Source organism: Eulemur rufifrons, chromosome 24 (genome assembly GCF_041146395.1).
Source record: "Eulemur rufifrons isolate Redbay chromosome 24, OSU_ERuf_1, whole genome shotgun sequence".
NCBI classification, from domain to species: domain Eukaryota; kingdom Metazoa; phylum Chordata; class Mammalia; order Primates; family Lemuridae; genus Eulemur; species Eulemur rufifrons.
The window spans coordinates 8,930,007-8,952,134 of record NC_091006.1 but is presented as its reverse complement, the minus strand read 5'-3'; the positions used below and the strand labels follow the sequence as shown (position 1 = coordinate 8,952,134).

Genomic DNA, 22,128 nt, shown 5'->3' with positions numbered 1-22,128 from the left:
ATTATTCTTCCTTCATTTTAAATTATCTTGGCACCTGTGTTAGGTTCTCCAGAAAAACAGAAACACTAAGATATAAATATAATTACAGATACAGAAACAGTTACAGATATGAGAGGGAATTTATTAGGGGAATTGGCTTATGTGAATATGGAGGCAAAGATGACCCAGGACAGGCGGTCTGCAAGCTGGAGAGCCAGGGAAGTCAGAAGCACGGCTCAGTCCAAGTCCAAAAGCCTCAGAACCAGGGAAGGCGATGGTGTAACTCTTAGGCCTGAGAACCTGGAGTTCTAATATCCAAGGGCAGGAAAAGAAATTGTCCCAGCCTTGGGGGGTGGGTGGGGAGAGAGAGAATTCGCCTTCTCTCTACTATTTTATTCTAGCCAAGCCCTCCGCTGAGTGGATATTGCCCCCTAGACCCTGCACTGGATGGAGCTGGGCAGCCTCGGGACTCACAGTGAATGGGACCCGGGCTGACCTGACCCTGCACTCTCACCAGGGGTCAGCGCCCACCTCTTTCCGGGGAGTCAGGGCCGGCTCACACCATTTGGAGGCTGATCAGCCTCCCTGGGGCAGCCCCTACATCTCCTTTCCTCCAGGGGGCGACATCGGGACACCGACAACACTGAGGGGATTAATTCCCCTACGCAGGAACCTGGCTTTGGCTGAGGAGGTGGAGATGAAGTCTGATTTCCATCCCTTCCTCCAATAGACCCTTCTGGTACCTCCCATATGCCTGCTGTGTCCTGCTGGATCCTTCCAGGGGCCTCTGAGGTCCCTGCTCTGCCAGGGGTCCCTGTGCAGTTCCCCACTCACTCCTGGCACTCCCCATGGGGAAGGTGGGGTGACCACAGGAGGGTCAGCCGGACAGAGTGCAGAGGCCACCCAGGACATTCAGGGAGAACATGGACGGGCCCTGAGTCACGGCTCAGACACAGAGAGGGAAGGTCTCCCTGAAGCCCTCCCCCGGGGACAGTGGACCCCACAGGCCCCCCAACCCCCTGCACCACAGTCCTCTCTTCCCAGGACACCGCCCCATCCACACCCAGGAGCTGCAGTTCCTCCTGAGACTCCTGGACCTGGGGCTGTGTCCCTGGGTCAGAGAACAGGATGGTGACTCTGGAGATAGAATCAGCTGCCCCGTTCAGGCCCCCAGAGTCATCCCTGCCACCAGCCTGCGGGGCATGACCCTCCTCTCCAGAGCACTAGAGAATACCAGAAGACCCGGGGCCGGGCTGGGTTTCTGTGTTGCAAAGAGAAATAAACCCCCTGGTCTGACCCCAAGGGCTCTCTGTGTGGTGCAGAGGTCTGTGCTGGGGAGGGTACGTCATTCTGTTATGGGAAAGAGGATCCAATCAGCCTCAAAGTGTGGTCTGCGAAAGCAAAACACAGACAGAGGGAAAGGAGAAGGAGGGACGAGGAGGCAGGATTGAGAGGGGAGGGGACAGGAAGGTGCCCTGGGCACAGATCCCGCCCCTGACACACATGACCAGCCAAACCTCTGAGCCCCAGGGGGAGGCTCAGCACAGAGAGAGGAAGGACAGCAGAGCTGACTCCTCGGAACAGCTGTGCTCGGGAGCGTTCCTGGAGCCCAAGCTCTTCTGCACAGAGGACGGAGCAGGCAGCAGAGACCATGGAGCCCCCCTCAGCTGCCCCCCGCAGAGGGCGCGTCCCCTGGCAGGGGCTCCTGCTCACAGGTGAGAGAGACGATTCCCTGGGGATGGGTGCAAGGAGAGAGCACAGACACTGGCTGGGGTCTCCTGGGGAGGACGGGGCTCTGAGAGGGACAGAGGGCTACTGTTGGAGCCTGAAGAGGGGAGGGGACAACAAAGGGAAAGAGGATGTCACAACAGGAAAGTCACATTGAACTGGAATTGGAAAGAGGCAGGACAGTCTCAATTGTTCTCTGTTCTCCAGGTTAATCATCAGTGGTCACTATATTTTGAAAATGGTAATAACTATGTCAGGGTGACGCTTCAAGTAAACATAACCAGGGGCACTAAACATGGCCCTTACCCACCAGTGTCAGATATTATCTTATGTTCATTGTGAAATAAACACCAGGACGTGGCAGGCCCTGGGAATGCTCATTCACTCACCCACAGGTGTCTGCAACCTGTCCCAGGCTCTGGGGCACAACAAAGGTCAGACACATCCCTGCCCTCACGGAGCTCATGTCCCAGTGGGAGGAAGACAGACAAGCAGAGACATCTCGAATGTGAGGCCAGCTGTGGACAAGAGCCACAGAGGGAACAGGCAGGGAAAGGTCAGGAAGGGAAGACCCAGGGTCCCTAGAGGAGGTGGCCAGGGAAGGTCCCTCCCAAGGAAGGCCCTGAGTGTGAGCAGGGATCTGAGGGCAGTGGGGGGTGAGCCATGCAGACACCTGGGAAGAGGATTCCAAGCAGGGACATGGTCAGTCCAGAGGCGCTGGAGTGATGGTGGTCACACTGCTGACCTTGGCCCAGAGGACACACTCACACACTCACAGACTCACACAAAGACACACAGTCCCCCACACACTCACACAGTCATACACTCACACACACACACACACACACTGACACACTCACACCCCAAGGCTGAGGGTGAAGAGACCTGCTCCGGACCCAGGGCCCATCTTTCCATCCCAATTCCAAGGTCCCAATATGGATTGATTCTCTCTCCTCCCTCCTAGTCTCACTTGTAACCTTCTGGAACCCGCCTGCCACTGCCCAACTCACTGTGGAATCCGTGCCGCCCAGTGCTGTGGAGGGGAAGGACGTTCTTCTACTTGTCCACAGTCTGCCACAGAATATTTATGGCTACAACTGGTACAGAGGGGACAAGGTGGACAGCAGCTACCGAATTGTATCATATATAACAGGCACTCAAGTAAACACCACAGGGCCTGCATACAGTGGTCGAGAGACAATTTACCCCAATGGATCCCTGCTGTTCCAGAACGTCACCCTGAATGACACAGGACACTACACCCTACACCTCATAAAGGCAGATCTTCAGAATGAAGAAGTAACTGGACAGATCCGCGTGTACCGTGAGTGATTCCCTGTGACCTCTGGGTGTTGGGGGGTTAGTTCTACTTCACACACACGGACTTGTGAGGCCTGGACTGTGCCTGCCTCCCCCTCTGCATCATGTCCCATGGTGGGGTTTGGGCATTTAGGGCAGGACACACACAGGGGAGACAAACTTCAGAAGATCAGAATCCTTTCCTGCGTCCAGACCCTGCAGACACTCCCTGCAGAGGAAGGACCAGTGTGACGGGTAACTCAGCAGGCATCAGCCTCAGTGCAGCCCCCGGGACCTCCCCATGGACATGACCCTGAGAAGGTCCCTGTAGGACCTGGTCAGGGCCTGGCCTGAGGGTCCCCCTGGATCCTCACAGAGAAGCTCAGGCCCAGGGCTCCTGAGTCTAGGTGACCCTGAGGAGCCTGTGGCCAGGGCTGGGTTTTGGCCTCCTGACTTGGGGCCACATTTATCAGCTATCCAAGGGCCATGGCTCCAGGAGCTGGTGACCAGCCAGGGCCTGACCCCACAGCCCCATCTGGGCAATCACAATGCCCAGAAAGTCACCTGAGACTCAGTGTGGATGGCACAGACCGACAGTTTCCTCAGGCTATCAGCTCACTGCCCTGGGGGACTTAAGAGACTTCAGGGAAGTCACTGTCCCCACGGGGAGGAACAGAGGACAGAGGATGCTCCTGGAAGCTGCCTGTCCACCAGGGATCAGGCCAAGAGCTTCTCATGGATCCAACAACAATTGATACTGTTTATTTGGGCAGCTCCTGTGTACGAAGCTTTAGGTCAGGTAATTGTGACTATTTTAAGGTTAATTCACAGACAAGATAAGCCAGAGACCATTTACCATGTATCCTATTTTACTGAGGGGAAACTGAGGCACAGGGCAATACAGTCATTGAATTAGGGTCACTCAGAACATGACTGAAGATCAGAGTCACAGGAGGCCTGTCTGCACCCACAGCCTCAACCTCCCTCAACTCCAGGGGCCTTATTCGGCATCTGGGCACCCCAGCATTAGTGGTGAGTTCAGCTGCATCTGCAGCTCAGAGGGGGAGATTCCGGTCTGGGGAGTGAGGAGCAAATGGAGAATTAGTCAGTTTCACTCTAGAACTAAATCACCTGCCACAATAAGCAGAGTCAGTGTCAGGAATGCCCCGGCCTCCCCGTCAGCCACACCCCCCACTGGACTCTAAACCTGGTGCTTCCTGGTGTGTCCGTGTCACTCCCACAGAGGGTACAGGACACAGGTACATGGCTTTCTCTCTCCCCACTCACACTCTGCACCGGCACAGGGCCAACGTGCGACACTCTCAATAGTTCTCTGATGAAGGAGGGAGGGAATGAATGAATAAATGATCCATAACCTCTTCAGAGACTGGATCCTGGATGCAGAATCCTAGGAAGTTCTGACCACGCCTGTTCCCTGTCCCCTCAGGGGCTGAGACCCAAGCTCCATCCCTCTGACCCCTGCCCCTAAAGCCACCAGGAACTTGTCTCATGGGACTCTGGGGCTTCCCGGCTGTGGGGGTTTCAGGGCTCCCTGATCCTAGTTCTGGGGTCTCTGAAGTCCCTGGAACCCCCGTGCTCACTGCCATGGCATGTCTGGCTCTTTCTGCTCCTCTGTGTCCCTCATCTTCCTCCCCCTTCATTCCAGCCGGGACTGTGCCTGCCCTGCACAGCTTCCTCCACCCTCCAGCTTTCCCCTGACGCTCCCACTACCAACAGATGCCTGTCCTGGTCCCTTCCCACTAGCACTGTGGCCAGGCCCACCTCATGGGCAATAGTAAAGGCACAGAAATTAGTGGGAGCAGCTGCCCCTGCCGGGCTGCATCACGAGCCAATGTCCCCAGGTGACCAGGAGAACGAGCTTCCACTACGTCCCCACCCAGGGCTCTTTTCCTCTGTGAGGTTGACACACGGGACAGGCCACAGGACAAGGACAGGTGACCCCTTCATCTATTTTGTACACTGCCTGACCAGGGGTCAGAGGAGAAGGACAGGTCTGCAACCCCGAAAGCCATAGGCTCATTTCACCGACTGACTCTTGACTCCAGCCTCGTCCTGGCATGGGGCTCACATCCTCCATGGCTCCTGGGACCTTCCCAGGTGGAGCTGGCCAGGTGCTGTCTGAGCAGTGACAGCCTGCTCCACAAGCACCTGCATCCCTCATCATGACACCAATACCAGAAGGTGGGATCCCTCAGACAGTGAGATGCACAAGGCAGCGTGTCTCAGACTGCCCAGTTTGGACGAATTTGGTCAAACTTTAGTTGTGATTCCTGAGGTCAAGAGAAAGGAAGAAAGCGTTTCACATGCCTTGTCGGGCTCCTCCCCATTTTGCCTCTCACCAGGAATGATGAAACTCTTTCTAAATTTATTACCATCACATATATCACTTCTCCTAACCTGGTGTCATTCTTCTCTTTTTATTATTGAGACACCTCAGACTTCCCTCTGACCAGTTCTGTCCTCCTAACCGCATCACGTGTCTCTCTTGACCCAGGGAGTCACTGATTCCAAACCAACTTCAGCATCTTCCTTTGGGCGTAATGTGACCTGCTGGACTTCAGAGCTTGGTCCTCATCATGCTCTCTAGAGAAATATTCCTCCCAGCAATTGTTCTTAGATCCTGAGTATTAATAATACTTTTCAGACATGGAAGAAACTTAACTTCTCCTATTCCTACCCCATCCGCCCAACACACGAGGTCCATGAGGCCAGATTCCAGCACGTTCGTGCTCCCCACTTTGCACCAGTCAGCTCTGCATTTGCAAACGTCCATGTGTGTTTCTGGAATGATCCACACACAGTCCTCACCTGCCCTCTGCATGGGGAGAGGGGACATTAAGGACCAAGGGCAGGCAACATGGCTCTGCTCCAAACCCACCAGCTCCTACCTGTCCCCTCACTCTTTTCTAGATCATTCCTTGGACTCCACTCTACCTTTTAGGACTCACTGGCTCATGTCAGTCACCATCAAGCAACTGGGAAAAACTGCCCCCACCTGTGGCCCCACAGCCTGACTGCTGAGCTGATCTCCAGGCTGGCTCCTGCTCTCCCTGCGTTATTTGTGCTCAAACACCCAGTCCCAGGCCAGGCTGCCCAGTAACCTCAGGGTCTAAGGACAATGGGAAGTCCCATCAGTACCCATCTCTGGGATATCTGAGGACAGCCTCAGGGAAACACACCTAGGGGGGCAAAGTAGGACTATGAAGCTAGGAGGGACCTAACGCCCGCACATTCCAGGTGGGGGCCACAGGGTCAGTCAGGCAGTCAGGGAAGGACCAGGAGAGGCGCCAGGGTCAGGGTGCAGGGGCACTCTGGCTCCAGGTGCTGTGTCCGTCCACCACCCAATGCTGCTGCTCAGTTGAGAAAGTCTGTGCATCTCCCACACACAGAGCAGGTGGTCTCATGTTCTCTGAGCCCTCAGATCGTCATGCATGTGTCTTGTGACACACACTCCTGCCTTGGTCTTTTAATCACTCAGGTTGGCTGACAGGTGAGAGATGCCAACCCTGACTGAAAGATGACTTTAGAGGAATCAAAGGTACCACACAGGGCAACCTTCTCTCTGTTATCTGCACAGCGGAGTTACCCAAACCCTCCATCACAAGCAACAACTCCAGCCCTGTGGAGGACGAGGACTCTGTAGCCTTAACCTGTGAACCTGAGACTCAGGACACAACCTATCTATGGTGGATAAACGGTCAGAGGATCCAAGACAGTGACAGGGTAGTGATGTCTCTGGACAACAGGACCATTATTTTACTCAGTATCACAAGGAATGACACAGGACCCTATGAGTGTGGAAACTGGAACCCAGTCAGTGGCAACCGCAGTGACCCGGTCACCCTGGATGTGCTCTGTGAGTATTTTCTGTTCCTCCATGGCCCAGGCTGCAGCCCAAATTCACACAGCCAGAGACCAGGCCATTCAGTCCCTCTCGGGTCCAAGTACACAGACCCTCAGCCCTGGACACCCAGGCTGGCCGAGACTTCCTGCCCCAGGCAAACCCAGGCCAGCCCAGCCTTGAGCAAGAATAGGAGGGAGGGGCTGCTGCTGTCTTGAGATGCTCATGGTCAACAGCCTGTGATGAGAGAAACAGGTCAGTGTCTCAATGTCTCAGACACAGGTTATGGTTGGGAGTTTTTTCCTTTTTAAAGAGATAGGGTCTCACTCTGTTGCCCAGGCTGGAGTGTGCTGGTGGGATCACAGCTCACTGTAACCTCCAACTCCTGGGTTCAAGTGATCCTCCTGCCTCACTCTCCTGAGTAGATAGGACTACAGGCATGCACCACCAAGCCCAGTTAGTTTTTTTTTTTTACTTTCTGTACAGATGGGGTCTCCCTATAATGCCCAAGCTGGTCTCTAACTCCTGGTCTCCCACCTTGGCCTCAAAAAGCACTGGGATTACCGGTGTGAGCTGCTGCACCTGGCCAGGTTGTTACTTTTTAAACAAGGTTATCACGGGATTCAGAGGGGTACCACGGTCCTTCTACCAGACCTCTTTCCTCTGATGACATCACATGTGGCTTTATTCTCTTTGTCCAGATGGCCCCGATGTCCCCACCATTTCCCCCCCAGACTCCTATTACCGTCTAGGTGCAAACCTCAACCTCTCCTGCCACGCGGCCTCTAACCCGCCTGCACAGTATTTCTGGCTTTTCAATGGGAGTCTCCAGCAATCCACACAAGAGCTCTTCATCCCCAACGTCACTGTGGATAATAGAGGATTCTATGCCTGTATCGCCCACAACTCTGCCACTGGCCGCAACAGGACCACAGTCAAGACTATCACAGTCTTCGGTAAGTGAATCCCTGGAGGATTGGCATTAAGTTTTGGCATGGACTATGTCTGCTGTCCAGAGAAGAGCCATAAGGAAGTTTTCTTTCCCAGCCTGAGTCCTGGGCACAAACGTGTCCCAGGTTCCCCCCTGAGCCCTCCCACTCCATCTCTGCAGACTGTCTGCTCCCCTGGCTTCTCTGATTTCACACACTTGACCTTGGGTCCAGCCTGGAGTGTGTGGAGGGGGTTCCCTCAGCCCCAGAGAGCCCCATCTAGTGGGAGGGGCTTCACAGAGGGAGAAGGAGGAAGGGTCTTCAAGGTCAAGTGGCTTCTTTTTTTCACTAACACGTCCCTGTCTGTGACTTCTTTGCTTTTTTTTTTTTTTTTTTTTTAACCTACTCCATAAGCTGCAAGGAACATATGAGGTTTTGAAATAGGCTCACATTATTTTTCCCCAAATGAGAGGAGGAAACCCCCTCGGAGGAGGGATGAGCATCTCAGAGCTCTGCTCCCTGCTCTGCTCCCGGCTCGCCTGGTGACCAGCTCTGCTCTGATTCCATCTGGAGAGGGACAGGCCATGTGGAGAAGGTGCCCAGGTGGCCTGGCCTGAATCTGGCCACACTGTGCTGCCAATCAATGCCAGAGCCTTCCCCTGGTGAAGCTGCAGGGAAACGGGAAGAGAGAGAGCCTGGGGGCAGACTCCTGAGCTATGTCCTGGCTCCAAAGTCACCAACTTTGTGAGGCTGTGGACACAGCACATGCCACACATCACAGAGAACAGTGAGTGATACCCACGTGGAGAAACAGGGAGATCCACCCGTGGAATCTCTGCATGGCAGGGAAGGGACAGCGCCAAAAAATCTGTGTTTATAGAAAGGGCAAGAGTTACCACCATATAGTGTGCGTACACACACACACACACACACACACACTATAAAACATACAATATATGCCCCTCTATATACATCTATATTATTCATATAGTGTGTAACATACATTTTACCATAGTAATCCTTCTTCAGTGGACAGTCCAGTACCATTAAGTACATTCACATTGCTCTGCTATCATCACCATCATCCACTCATAGACCTCTTTTTTTCCTTCCAAACTGAATCTCTGTGCCCATTGAACACCTGGGCAGAACTGCCCCACCTCCAGGCCCTGCAGCCTGAGAACTCAACTGGCCCCTAGACTTGCTCCTGGTCTCCCTGTGTTATGTCCACTCAACACCCAGGCCCAGCCATCACCCATCTCTAGGGCGTCCTTGAGAGGTGAGGCCTCGGAGAAAACACACCTCGGCTGGGCAATGTAGGACCGTGCAGCTGGAAGGGGTCAGCACCCACATGTCCTGAGGTCACTCAGGCAGTCAGCAGGTCAGGGAAAGACCAGGAGAGGTGCCAGGGAATCTCTGACTCCTGGTCCTGTGTCTGTCCACAACCCAAGGCTGTGGCTTAATTCAGGGTTGAGAACATCTGTGCGTCTCCCAGACAGAGCAGGCGGCTTCACATTCTCTGAGCCCTGAGATCATTGAGCATCTGTCTTGTGACATGCACGCCTGCTTTAGTCTAGTAAGGAATAATGTTGGCTGAGAAGTAAGAGATACTAACTGCAGTTGAATGATGCCTTTGGAGGAATCGATGGTACCACACACGGCAAACTTCTCTCTGTTACCTGCACAGCGGAGTTACCCAAACCCTCCATCACAAGCAACAACTCCAGCCCCGTGGAGGACGAGGACTCTGTAGCCTTAACCTGTGAACCTGAGACTCAGGACACAACCTATCTATGGTGGATAAACGGTCAGAGGATCCAAGACAGTGACAGGCTAGTGATGTCCCTGAACAACAGGACCATTATTTTACTCAATATCACAAGGAATGACACAGGACCCTATGAGTGTGGAAACTGGAACCCAGTCAGTGGCAACCGCAGTGACCCGGTCACCCTGAATGTGCTCTGTGAGTATTTTCTGTTCCTCCATGGCCCAGGCTGCAGCCCAAACTCACACAGCCAGAGACCAGGCCATTCAGTCCCTCTCGGGTCCAAGTACACAGACCCTCAGCCCTGGACACCCAGGCTGGCCGAGACTTCCTGCCCCAGGCAAACCCAGGCCAGCCCAGCCTTGAGCAAGAATAGGAGGGAGGGGCTGCTGCTGTCTTGAGATGCTCATGGTCAACAGCCTGTGATGAGAGAAACAGGTCAGTGTCTCAATGTCTCAGACACAGGTTATGGTTGGGAGTTTTTTCCTTTTTAAAGAGATAGGGTCTCACTCTGTTGCCCAGGCTGGAGTGTGCTGGTGGGATCACAGCTCACTGTAACCTCCAACTCCTGGGTTCAAGTGATCCTCCTGCCTCACTCTCCTGAGTAGATAGGACTACAGGCATGCACCACCAAGCCCAGTTAGCTTTTCTAATTTTTTGGAGAGATAGGGTCTTGCTATGCTGTCCAAGCTGGTCTCTAACTCCTGATCTCCCATCTTGGCCTCAAAAAGCACTAGGATTACAAGTGTGAGCTGCCACAGGTGGCTGGGTTGTAGCTTTTTAAATAAGATTGTGACAGGATTCAGAAGGACACTGTGGCCCTTCTATAGACCAGGAGCCTCCCCTTTCCTCTGATGACATCACGTGTGGCTTTGTTCTCTTTGTCCAGATGGCCCCGATGTCCCCACCATTTCCCCCCCAGACTCCTATTACCGTCTAGGTGCAAACCTCAACCTCTCCTGCCATGCGGCCTCTAACCCACCTGCACAGTATTTCTGGCTTATCAATGGGAGTCTCCAGCAATCCACACAAGAGCTCTTCATCCTCAACCTCACTGTGGATAATAGCGGATCCTATACCTGTATTGCCCACAACTCTGCCACTGGCCACAACAGGACCACAGTCAAGACTATCACAGTTTCCAGTAAGTGAATCCCTGGAGGATTGGCATTAAGTTTTGGCATGGACTGTGTCTAGTGTTCAGAGAAGAGCCATAAAGAAATTCTGTTTCCCAGCCTGAATCCTGGGCACAAACATGTCCCAGGTTTCCCCCAAGCCCTCCCACTCCATCTCTGCAGACTGTCTGCTCCCCTGGCTTCTCTGATTTCACACACTTGACCTTGGATCCAGCCTGGAATGTGTGGAGGGGGTTCCCTCAGCCCCAGAGAGCCCCATCTAGTGGGAGGGGCTTCACAGAGGGAGAAGGAGGAAGGGTCTTCAAGGTCAAGTGGCTTCTTTTTTTCACTAACACGTCCCTTTCTGTCACTTCATTTTGTTTTTACCTACTCCATGAGCTACAAGGAACATAGGAGCTTTTGAAATAGGCTTGCATTATTTTTTCCCCAAATGAGAGGGGGAAACCCCCTCGGAGGAGGAATGAGCATCTCCAAACTCTGCTTCCTGCTCTGCTCCCGGCTCCTCTGGGGACCGGCTCTGCTCTGACTGCATCTGGGGTGGCACAGGTCATGTGGAGAAGGTGCCCAGGTTCGTGGCCTGAATCTGGCTACGCTGTGCTGCCGGAGCCTTCCCCTGGTCAAGCTGCAGCGAAATGGGAAGAGAGAGCCTCAGGGCAGACTCCTGAGCTCTGTCCTGGCTCTGAAGTCTCTGGCTGCGTGTAGCTGTGGACACAGCACCTGTGACACACCACAGAGAACAGCTAGTGATGTCCCCATAGAGAAATAGAAAGATCCACCTGTAGAGTCTCTGCAGGGAGAAAAGTGGCAGCTCCAAAAAGTTTATGTCTGTAGAGAATGTAAGAGTCTCAGCCTTTGATTAACACCAGTCCACAGACCAGGAAGTAAAAGTCCTCTTCACATTGAGAAATCCTTTAGATCAGAACTTGTTCAGATACAAGGTCAGGAAGACTGGCTGGGCCATCTTCATTCTCTAACAAATTATTTAATGGAAGAAAGCACCTCTTTTGTGGATAAAGCAACAGTACTAGGAAGGGGGCCTGATCACAGGAAGCTCTACGACAAGGTCACACAAAAGTCAATGGGAGAAACATTGCACGTGACGATGAGGTTGCAGGACATGTGAGCTGAGAAAAGGGTCCTGGTGCGGATGCTACAGAGATGTCCAGGGGAGTAGTCAGGGGTCAGTCTGGGGTCAGAGGGGAGGTGCCGCCCTCTCCTTAGAGAGCATCTCCTGAACAAAGACACCCGACCTTCAACAGAGGGTCACAGCTGTCCCCTGCGTGGTCACCTTTGCACAGCTCACTGTGGGACCTGACAGCTGGCTGAGATCTCTGAGGAAGGAGCATGGCCCCAGGCCCCAGGCCACTCTCAGTCCTCTGTCCATAGAGCCACAGCCAGTGGGACAGCCCTCCATCCAAGCCAGCAGCACCACAGTCACGGAAGACAAGGGCCCCATGGTCCTGACCTGACCCACAAGTGACACTGGGCTTTCCATCTAGTGGATCTTCAACAATAAAAGTCTGTAGGTGACAGAGAGGATGCAGCTGTCCCAGGACATCACTCTCAGCATAAACCCTGTCCAGAGGGGGGATGCCGGGGAGTATCAGTGTGAGGTCTCCAACCCAGTCAGTTACAACTGAAGTGACATCTTCAGGCTGACCGTGGAATGTGAGTGACCCCTCGCCCCTTCCTACATCTTCCTGGGAGGATTACTCTGCCAAAGGTGTACAAAATGGATAAAAGTCCAGGGGGCAGAATATCAATTAAGAGACCATCAGAGTAAACAGAATTGCCAAGTGCTTAAGAGCTCGGGCTCTGAATCAGATATACTTAGTTTTTTATCCTGGGTCTCGCATTTATTGTGTGACTTTGCATAACACTGTTCTTGTTTTTCTGTTAACATTTGTGTGTGTGTGGTAAAATATACAATACATAAGACCTACATTTTAGCCATTTTCAGTGTACAGTTCGGTGGCATTAAGTACATTCGCATCGTACAACCGTCACCACTATCCATTTCTGGAACTTTTTCATCCTACCATACTAAGCCCGTGTACCCCTTAAGCAATAACTGCCCACTCCCCTCCTCCCAGCCCCCAGTAACCACCATTCTACTTTCTGTCTCTATGTATTTGACTATTCTAAATACCTCTCATATAAGTGGAAACATACAATATTTGTCTCTTTTTGTCTGGCTTACTTCACTTAGCATAATGTCTTCAAGGTCCATCCATGTTGTAGCACGTATCACAATTTCATTCCTTTTTAAGACTGAATAATATTCCACTGTATAGATATACCACATTTTGCTTATCCATTCATTCATCTATGAACACTTAGGTTGCTTTCTTCTTTTGGCTATTACGAATAATGCTGCCTTGAAGGTGGGTATATAAATATCTGTTCTAATCCCTGCTTTTAGTTCTTTTAGGTATATATCCAGAAGTGGAATTGCTGGACCAAATGGTGATTCTCTGTTTTTTGAGGAACCACCATATGATTTTCCACTGTGACTGTACCATTTGACATTCCTACTAGCAATGCCCAAGAGTTCAAATTTCTCTACATCCTTAAAAACACTTGTTTTCTGTTTTTGTTTTGTTAGCCATCTTAATGGGTATCAGGTGGTATATCACTGGAGTTTTGATTTGCATTTCCCTAATGATTACCAATGGTTAGCATCTTTTCATTTGCTTATGGGCCATTTGTTTATCTTATTTGGAGAAATGTCTATGCAAGTCCTTTGCCCATTTTTCAATTGGGATGTTTCAGGGTTTTGGGTTGCTGTTGAGTTGTAGTAGTTCTTTATATATTCTGGATATTAATCCCTTTTCAGATGTATGATTTTCAAATGTTTTCTCCCATTCTATAGGTGGTTTTTTCATTGTCTTCTTAATGTCCTTTAATGCACAAAAGTTTTTACTTTTTATGAAGTCAAATTTATCTATTTTTTCTTTTGTTGCCCAGGCTTTCGGTGTCATAGCCAAGAAATCCTTGCCAAATCCAATGACATGAAGTTTTCACCCTATGTTTTCTTCTAAGATTTTTATAGTTTTAGCTCTACATTTAGGTCTTTGACGAATTTTCAGTTAATTTTCGTATTTGGTGTTAGATAAAAGTTCAACTTCATCTTTCACATGGATATCCAATCTTCTCAACACCATTTGTTGAAAAGACTATCCTTTCCCCATGGAATGGTCTTGGTACCCTTGTCAAAAGCCATTTGGGGCCGGGCGCGGTGGCTCACACCTCTAACCCTAGCACTTGGGAGGCCGAGGGGGGCAGATTGTTTGAGCTCAGGAGTTAGAGACCAGCCTGAGTAAGAGCAAGAACCCGTCTCTACCAAAAAAATAGAAAGAAATTAACTGGACAACTAAAAATATGTAGAAAAAATTAGCTGGGCATGGTGGCGCATGCCTGTGATCCCAGCTACTTGGGAGGCTGAGGCAGCAGGATTACTTGAGCCCAGGAGGTTGAGGTTGCTGTGAGCTAGCCTGATGTCACAGCACTCTAGGCTGCGCAACAGAGCGAGACTCTGTCTCAAAAAAAAAAAAAAAGCCATTTGGCCATATATGCAAGCATTTATTTCTGGGCTCTCTAGTCTATTCCATTGGTTTCTATATCTTGCTTTATGCCAATACCACAGCTGTTTTGAACACTGCAGCTTTGTAGTAAACTTTGAAATAAGGAAGTGTGAGCCCTTCAACTTTGTTCTTCTTTTTCAAGCATGTTTTGGCTATTCAGGGTCCCTTGAAATTCCATGTGAGTTTTAGAATGGGTTTTTCTATTTCTGCAAAAAATCTCACTGGGATTTTGATGGGATTGCATTGACTCTGTAGTTCACTTTGGGTAGTGCTGCCATCTTAATTATAGTACATCTTCCAGTCCATAAAAACAGGACATCTTTTCCATTTATTTATGTCTTCTTTAATTTTTTCTCAGCAATGTTTTATAGTGTTCAGGGTACAAGTATTTCACATTCTTTAAGTTTATTCCTAAGTATTTTTTTTTAAGCTCTTGTAAATGGAATTTTTTTTCTTAATTTCCTTTTGGGCCGGGCACGGTGGCTCATGCCTATAATCCTAGCACTCTGGGAGGCCGAGACAGGAGCTTGAGGTCAGGAATTTGAGGTTGCTGTGAGCTAGGCTAATGCCATGGCACTCTAGCCCGGGCAATAGAGTGAGACTCTGTCTCAAAAAAAAAAAAATTCCTTTTGTAGTGTTCATTGTTAGTATACAAAAATACAACTGATTTTGCATGTTTTTTTACCTGCAACTTTGCTGTATTTGTCTACTTGTTCTAACAGTGTTTTTGTGGAATCTTTAGGGTTTTCTACTTAAATGTTCATGTCATCTGCAAAGATAATTTTGCTTCTTTCCAATTTGGATGCTTTTTTTTTCTTGCCTAATTTCTCTGACCAGGACTTCCAATACTCCAGTGAATAGAAGTGGCAAAAGCAGGCAACCTCGTCCTGTTCTTGACCTTAAAGGAAAAGTTTTCAGTCTTTCACAGTTGAGTATGATGTTAGCTGTGGGCTTTTCATATATGGCCTTTATTAGGTTGAGGTTGTTTACTTCTATTCCTAGTTTGAGTGTTTTTATCATGAAAGAATGCTGAGTTTTGTCCAATGCTTCTACTGATTGAATTTAGTTACTGGTTGTAGGTCTATTCAGATTCTCTACTTCTTTATTACTCCACCTTAGCAGGTTTTGTGTTTCTAGAAATTTGTCCATTTCACCTAGTTATCCAATTTGTTGGCATACCATTATTCCTAGTACTCTAATAATCACTATTTTTGCAGAACTAGTAATAATGGCTTCACTTTCATTTCTGGTTTTAGTAACTAGAATCTTCTCTCTTTCTTTCTTAGTCTAGTTAAAGGTTGTCAATTATGCTGATCTTGTCTGAAGAACCAAGTTTCGGTTTCATTGATTTTCTCCATCGTTTTTCTATTCTCCATTCTATTTATCTCCACTCTAATCTTTATTATTTCCTTTACCCACTATCTTCAGGTTTAATGTGTTCTTTTTCTTTATCCTTAAGTTGTAAAGTTAGGTTGATTTGACATATTTCTTCTTTTTAATGTGTTTATAGTTATAAATTTCTTGTGCAAGATTCTTAACTTCTTTGAGGCTCAGATTCCTCAACCAAAAATTGTAACAAGAATCTGCTTCATGGTATTGTTTTAAAGATTTAATGTAATTATCAATTAAACCTTCAGCAAAATGCCACACACATATGAAATGTTTCATAAATGTTAGTTGCTGTTATTACGACTGTTATCACTACTGTTATCATTAGCCTTGAAGTCAGATAGTCAGTTAAACCCCAGATCCACCTCTCACCAGCCATATGACTTTGGGTAAGTTTTTTCACCACTCTAAGCCGCCATTTTTCACTTTTAAAATGGAAATAATATATCCCCAACAGAGTCACTGTATAGATCAAATGAGTTACATATACAATATTTAGCACAGGGCCTGGCACATCGTAAGTACCCCACAATCATAGCTAACATTAGCATTAATCCTCTGGCTTGAGTTGACAGGTGAGAGCTAAGGCCCAAATGGCTGCAACAGAAATAAAGAAGAAACAGGTGCAAAAGGTATTTTATGTAGATATAGATATAGATAGATATTTACACATAAACACACACACACATATGGGAGGGAAGAGGTAGTACACACACACAAAAAAACCACTCGGGCATGGTTACTGACTAAATATGGGAGGGGGGAAGAAAAGGAGCTAAGTGCAAAATCTCAAGCCTGGTACATTCATTTTCATCCACTGAGATACAGCCACAACAGGATTACACACGCAAGATAATTTATTGGGGAAAATGCCTGTGAGGGAGAGTCAGGAGCCTGGGAGAGCCCTCAGACATTGCAGATCTGATGCCTGTGAGGGACAAAGAGAAGGGCGTTTCAGGCTACAGTGCAGCTCTAAGGGAGTTTCTGCAAGGCTGATGGGGAGTCCTCAAGCCAGTCACCCATCAGAGGAAACCAGAGCCTGGCAGAACTGGGCTTCCCTTCATACCCCTGCTGGGAGTCCCTGGAAAGCAAGGTCTCTGTGCAAAGGAGGTGGTGAACCCAGAATGCACTGGCCTGGGCCTTCTGTCAACTCAGTCCCTGCCACAGAGACCTGACAGACTCATATTCATGGCTCTGGGACACTGAGATAAAGATGCAACCACAAAGAGGTGGAAAGTTGTAATAACATACACAAATTGCAACGAGCCTTTCTCATATTTCAAAGCCTTCAAAAATATCTGAGTCCAGAGAGTCCAGAAATTCCAGGATGGAATTGACCAAAGACTGATCACCAACCTAAAACATGGTGAGAGGAAGAAAACTGCAAGAATTTAGTTGGCTAATCACCTTCCAGCAACCTTCCCACACACACACACACACACACACACACACACACACAAATATTCCTTGAAGGAACAAGTAGAAACTACTTCATGCTGAGGGTTATTTCCGAGGGCGCCCCCACTGTAAAACAATTTCACCTTCATTCCTTCTTCTCTTTTCTTCCCATGACAGATTCTTCAACACAAGGAAATTCTCCTGGCCTTTCGGCTGGGGCCATTGTTGGCATCGTGATTGGAGTCCTGGCCGGGGTGGCTCTTATAGCTGCCCTGGTGTATTTTCTGTATTTCAGGAAGACTGGCAGGTATGATAGCCTTTCCTCTGTTAGGTTCATCCAAGGCTAACTGCCATGCTCGGGAGAGGGAAAGAAGTTCTTCACCTGTCTCTGGGCCTAGAGCTCCTCCTCCTCCCCCTAAACTCCTGCTTCTCAGCACTAATTCCTGCAGGTCTCTTCTTCCCTGGTCTTCATGCTCCCTGCACCCCACTGTCTCCTGGACATGGCTATTCCAATCCCCAGATAGTCTAGAGGAACAGACGCAATTATGTTCCTCTGTTCCCCAGCCAGGGAAGCCAAGGTCCAAGAAGGAAAACAAATGAGAAAACGAAAGAAGCAGCAGGAGAAAGCAAGTCATGCGCTCCACAGACCACAGTAACAGGATGAGGGAGAAACAGGACAGGAAGAGAACCTAAGAGAAACCACAAACAAGCAAAGTCCTTTCAGACAATAGGAAAAAAACAAGAATCTGCTCCTAGAAAACAAAACAGGAACGCTCTTAGGGTAGAAGCAGGCACAGAAGCAGTCAATAGAGAATGGACCTAAATGTGAACATCCAGCAATCAGGAAGAGTAAACCCTAGAAGGGATCAGGCTTAGATTGAAGAGGCCCTAACAGGAAAGGCAGCACCAACCACGGTTTGAATGAACATTAAGGGGCCCCAGGAAATTCCCTGCTGACAGTGTCCTTCCTAACTCAGGGAGCAAAGATCCTGTGCTTGGGAATAGCAGTCACAGTGTCTGATGTTTATTTAGGGCAAGCGACCAGCATGATCTCACAGAGCACAAATCCTCAGCCTCCAACCACAGTAAGTAATGCCACTCACTCAGTGAGAACTGTTATGTTCCACCATGTGCGCTGCTCTGGCAGGGAACCCTAGATTCCTAAATCTCCCTCCCTTATGAATTTTTTTTTTTTTTTTTTGAGATACAATCTCACTCTGTCACCCAGGCTGTAGTGCAGTGGCATCATGATAGCTCACTGCAACCTCTAACTCCTGGGCTCAAGCGATCCTCCTGCCTCAGCCTCCCAAGTAGCTGCGGCTACAGGTGTGTGCCACCACACCCAGCCTCCTTCTGAATTTTGACAGAGGGGATCGCCATTTCCCAATCTTGAGTTGGCACAGGTCCTCACCCTTCCTAGCCACAGGAGTCCCCTGAGACACAGCCGCACCAGAAAGGCTCACTCCACCTAGGCCAGGCCGGCCTGAGCAAGATCCCATGATCCCAGGAGCCATTTCCTCATCCTTACTCCTCCGCCTCCTGCCTCTATTATGGATGTGGGTGCTCTCCTTGGTGAGACTTTCCTTGTCTTTTGGGTGCTCTGGGTGCTCTGCGCCTCAATGCCCCTCCTTGCCACTGGAGCATGTTGCTGAGAAACACATCTGGGCAAAAAGCAAGGCCTCGTGAACTGGTAGAAATCTTCAGAAGTGGATGGCGGCCTCCCGTGGCTCTACCCCTGCCCTCCTCTAATACTACTGCACCGAGTCTGCACCACAGGCTCTGAGGGAAGCGAATTCCTTCGCTGACGATGGGCCACGTCCCCACACCTAGCCACTACCACTGCCAGCACCCACCATGCTTCAGTTAGAAATCACCAGGACTTCAGTCAGCTTTGCACTTCCACGGATTGGTAACTCTTCTTTTGTTTCCCCAGGTCAGGACCACTCTGACGACTCACCTGACAAGGTAAGCACAGCCACTTTCACTGGCTCATTTTCTCATGGAAATGACTCTGGGTAGAGCTGGTTACTCTTGAAGACATAAATGTGAGACAAATTTGGGCTAGAGTTCTTCAGTGTAGCAACAAAGAAGTATTGCTAATCACACCCATGAGTCTATCTCACGGCAAGAATGTGCACTTTGGAATCATCCCTATACTGTGTTGAATACTGGCTGTGACTCTCAGCAGCTCTGTGACTCTGGCCAAGTAACTTACCCTCTTTGACCCTCAGCTTCGCCATCTGTAAAATGGGCTTTCTGCCTGCGTCAAAGAGAAGCTGATGGGATTAAACAAGTTACCGTGTGTAGAGCACCCAGCACCACGGCCAGAATAAGGAAGATGCTAAGTCATTCTCCCTCCTCTACCTTCAACCTGACCCTGCTCTTCTGTGAAAAGGATAATTTCCATTCTAATGGATCTCAGATCCTGCTTCCTTTATTTCATGATAATTTTACAGAATTTTTCTCATTTTAACCTTTCAATAGAGCACACGTACATACTGAAAAGTGCTAAATCATAATTATACTTTCCTGATGTATGAGCTTTCACAAGCTCAACACACCCATGTAAACAGCACCCAAATCAAGAAACACTACCTGACCCCCTTCCCGGCACTTCCGTCCAGAGAGGAACCACTATCCTGACTTCCAGGGCTGCAGATCAGTTTCGCCTGGTTTTGCTCTTGCACAAATGAGAAATGCAGCAAATCCTGATCTGTGGCTTCTTTCATTCAACATTGTGTTGTGAGTTTCATCCATATTGTCACAGTATTTGTGGTTTGCTCATTCCCGGTGCTGTGCTATCGTATTCCACTGCACAAACACCACCGGAATCTAGGTCTTGAAACGATCATTCAGCAGAATGTCAGCAAGCAGAGGATGGGTAATAAGAGCCCTTCTCCAAAGCTCAAAGTTGCAAGTGGTGACAGGTGACAGGCCTGGTGCTGAATCTCACTAAGCAAGTGAGGCCCTGACTCATGACACTGACTTAACTGATCACTACTCATGCTTTTCAGATCAATGAAGTTGCATATACTACCCTGACCTTCAAAGCCCAGGAACCAACACAAGAAACTTCAGTCTCCCCATCCTCAGCCACAGAAACGGTTTATTCAGAAGTGAAAAAGAAGTAACGCAACCTGTCCAGCTCACTGCACTGCTGATGTCTTCCAAGTCTCTCACCCTCATCTCTAGGAGATCCCATTACCCTCAGGGGAGAAGGGAAGAAGTCTCCCCCACCCTTTCTTCCCTAATGGGCACCTCCTGGCTGCCTGGTCACGCCCCTCCCTTAAATGTCAATACATGAAAAGGTACATCCGGGAATCTGGGAGTCTGTAGGAAACTCAGCCTCCCTTGGCAGTGAAATTTGGCAAAGCCAACTTGCAACAGAGTTGCCAGAACCTCCCCACCCCTCCCCCTTTCCCCACCTGGACTTGCTTTAAACTTACCTATTTAGCACCCACCCCAGTCCTGTCCTACCAGAGTCTAACTTGAATTTGCCATAACCTTGAGGTTATGCCCTTCCCCACTGAAGTACATGTGCCAGAAAAAAGGAGAGACAGAGAAAGTAAAGGCAGTAATGGCCTCTCCTCACTCTCCAAAGCCTGGTGTGAACCCACCATACAAGAAAATCAAACATATAGCCAATAGTGACCTTGGAAATTTTACACCTTTGTCCACTGTCAGGGTGGTCTACCTACGGGATCAGGGTCCAGGCACCTTGCTGCTTACCTAAGCCCTTTGGCAAACCTGTCTCCATAGAACCCACTAGAATCAACTAGGAAAGCTATTTGCCAAGGTTCACAGGCAATTGTTTTAATATCTTTATGGGCTTTATTCAAGGAAGTGCTGAAAGAGGGAGGAGTTACAGCTTTGGGGGAAACAAGGCTTTATTTTATTATTATTACTATTATTATTTTATTTCACTATATTATGGGGGAAACAAGCCTTTAATAGACACAATCTGCTGGGAACTCGGGAAATGAATCAGATAGCTACCCGTCAGACATTATTTAAATTATTGTTTAAAAATGCACAATTTGAGGTATTGGGGTTTTTCTCCTTTTCTCTGAGACGTTCTGCCATTTTAATTTTTGTAATGGTTTATTTATGTGAAAAGGGTTATTTTTACTTAGATTAGCTGTTAAGCCAATCTGACTGCCTTAGGTGAAAGAAGCCACCAAAAAACCTCAGGTCTCTTGGTCAAGAGCCTCTCAAGGCTTTTTGTCAGAGGTTCCAAATAGAAAATAAGAAGAGGCTTCCTCGTTCGTGGCTAGAAATGGATCTAACTCAGTTTCTAGGCACCTCACACCAGTCATCAACGACCATTCTATTCCACGTCTCTCCCTGTGCATCTTCTGTCTGCCCCACTCACTGTCTCAGGAAACCTTGCCTCCGCTAAGGTGCATTTGGTCCTTGAGAAGTGGGAGCACCCTACAGGGACACTATCACCCATGCTGGTGGCATTGTCTACAACTAGAGGCCTGTACTGGTGCTAATACCTTGGGAAACAGGGCTGTGAGAGGGTGTTAGGACATGGGGGGGCTTGTTATAACTCGGCCCTAGGCATTTTGAACAGCCTCTGGGATCTGTCTTTTTTCCCATGGGGTCCATGGACATGTCTTAGAATAAAAAGGAAGGGCGGGAGGAGAGGCAAACGTGCTTCTCACCCAGCCTTCTTCTACACAGATGGAATCTCTTTAGGGCTCAGAGAAAGGTTTTATTCACTGTTGCCTACTTGATCTCATGCTATGCCTAAGAGGCCTTCTCCAAGAGAATTAGTTGGAAATTCTATGAACTCAGGTACCTCTTTCAGGGTTTTCTAACCCTGATATGATTGTACATACTTTTCCACATCCATGCTATGCTGTTATTTAATTTTTTCTGGCTAAGGCCACTTCCCGATTATTTGCAAAATTTGCTCTATATTTATAATAAAAATAATATATCAGACATCAACATGCTCTCTCATGGTTAATACTACTTTAGACAATGTCATCTTTACAGGCATTGTTTGTTCTATGGGGAGTCAGAGTAAACCTATTTCTAAGTCTACAGA

The 22,128-nt window shown here is 48.9% G+C and overlaps 1 protein-coding gene across 4 annotated transcripts; it reads left to right on the top strand.

Annotated features, from left to right (window-relative positions):
* The first annotated feature begins 1,512 nt into the window (after window positions 1-1,512).
* LOC138375122 (carcinoembryonic antigen-related cell adhesion molecule 6-like) lies at window positions 1,513-21,349 on the top strand. 4 transcript variants are annotated; one of them, XM_069458524.1, is made up of 10 exons: window positions 1,513-1,694; window positions 2,672-3,031; window positions 6,605-6,883; window positions 7,570-7,824; window positions 9,485-9,763; window positions 10,455-10,709; window positions 17,250-17,379; window positions 18,105-18,157; window positions 19,006-19,037; window positions 20,087-21,349. In XM_069458524.1, the coding sequence occupies exons 1-10, from the start codon at window positions 1,631-1,633 to the stop codon at window positions 20,201-20,203; spliced, it is 1,824 nt and encodes a 607-aa protein (XP_069314625.1). In that variant the 5' UTR covers window positions 1,513-1,630; the 3' UTR covers window positions 20,204-21,349. The 4 variants fall into 4 exon arrangements, with proteins under 4 accessions (XP_069314625.1, XP_069314626.1, XP_069314628.1 ...); XM_069458525.1 differs by lacking the exon at window positions 18,105-18,157 and having other exon boundaries at window positions 20,087-20,150; XM_069458527.1 differs by lacking the exons at window positions 6,605-6,883; window positions 7,570-7,824.
* Window positions 21,350-22,128: the final 779 nt, after the last annotated feature.

Coding starts and splice junctions, on each gene's coding strand:
- LOC138375122 (XM_069458524.1), top strand. CDS start 1,631: ATGGAGCCCCCCTCAGCTGCCCCCCGCAGAGGGCGCGTCCCCTGGCAG. Junction 1,695..2,671: donor GCAGGGGCTCCTGCTCACAG/GTGAGAGAGACG, acceptor CCTCCCTCCTAG/TCTCACTTGTAACCTTCTGG. Junction 18,158..19,005: donor ATCCTCAGCCTCCAACCACA/GTAAGTAATGCC, acceptor TTGTTTCCCCAG/GTCAGGACCACTCTGACGAC.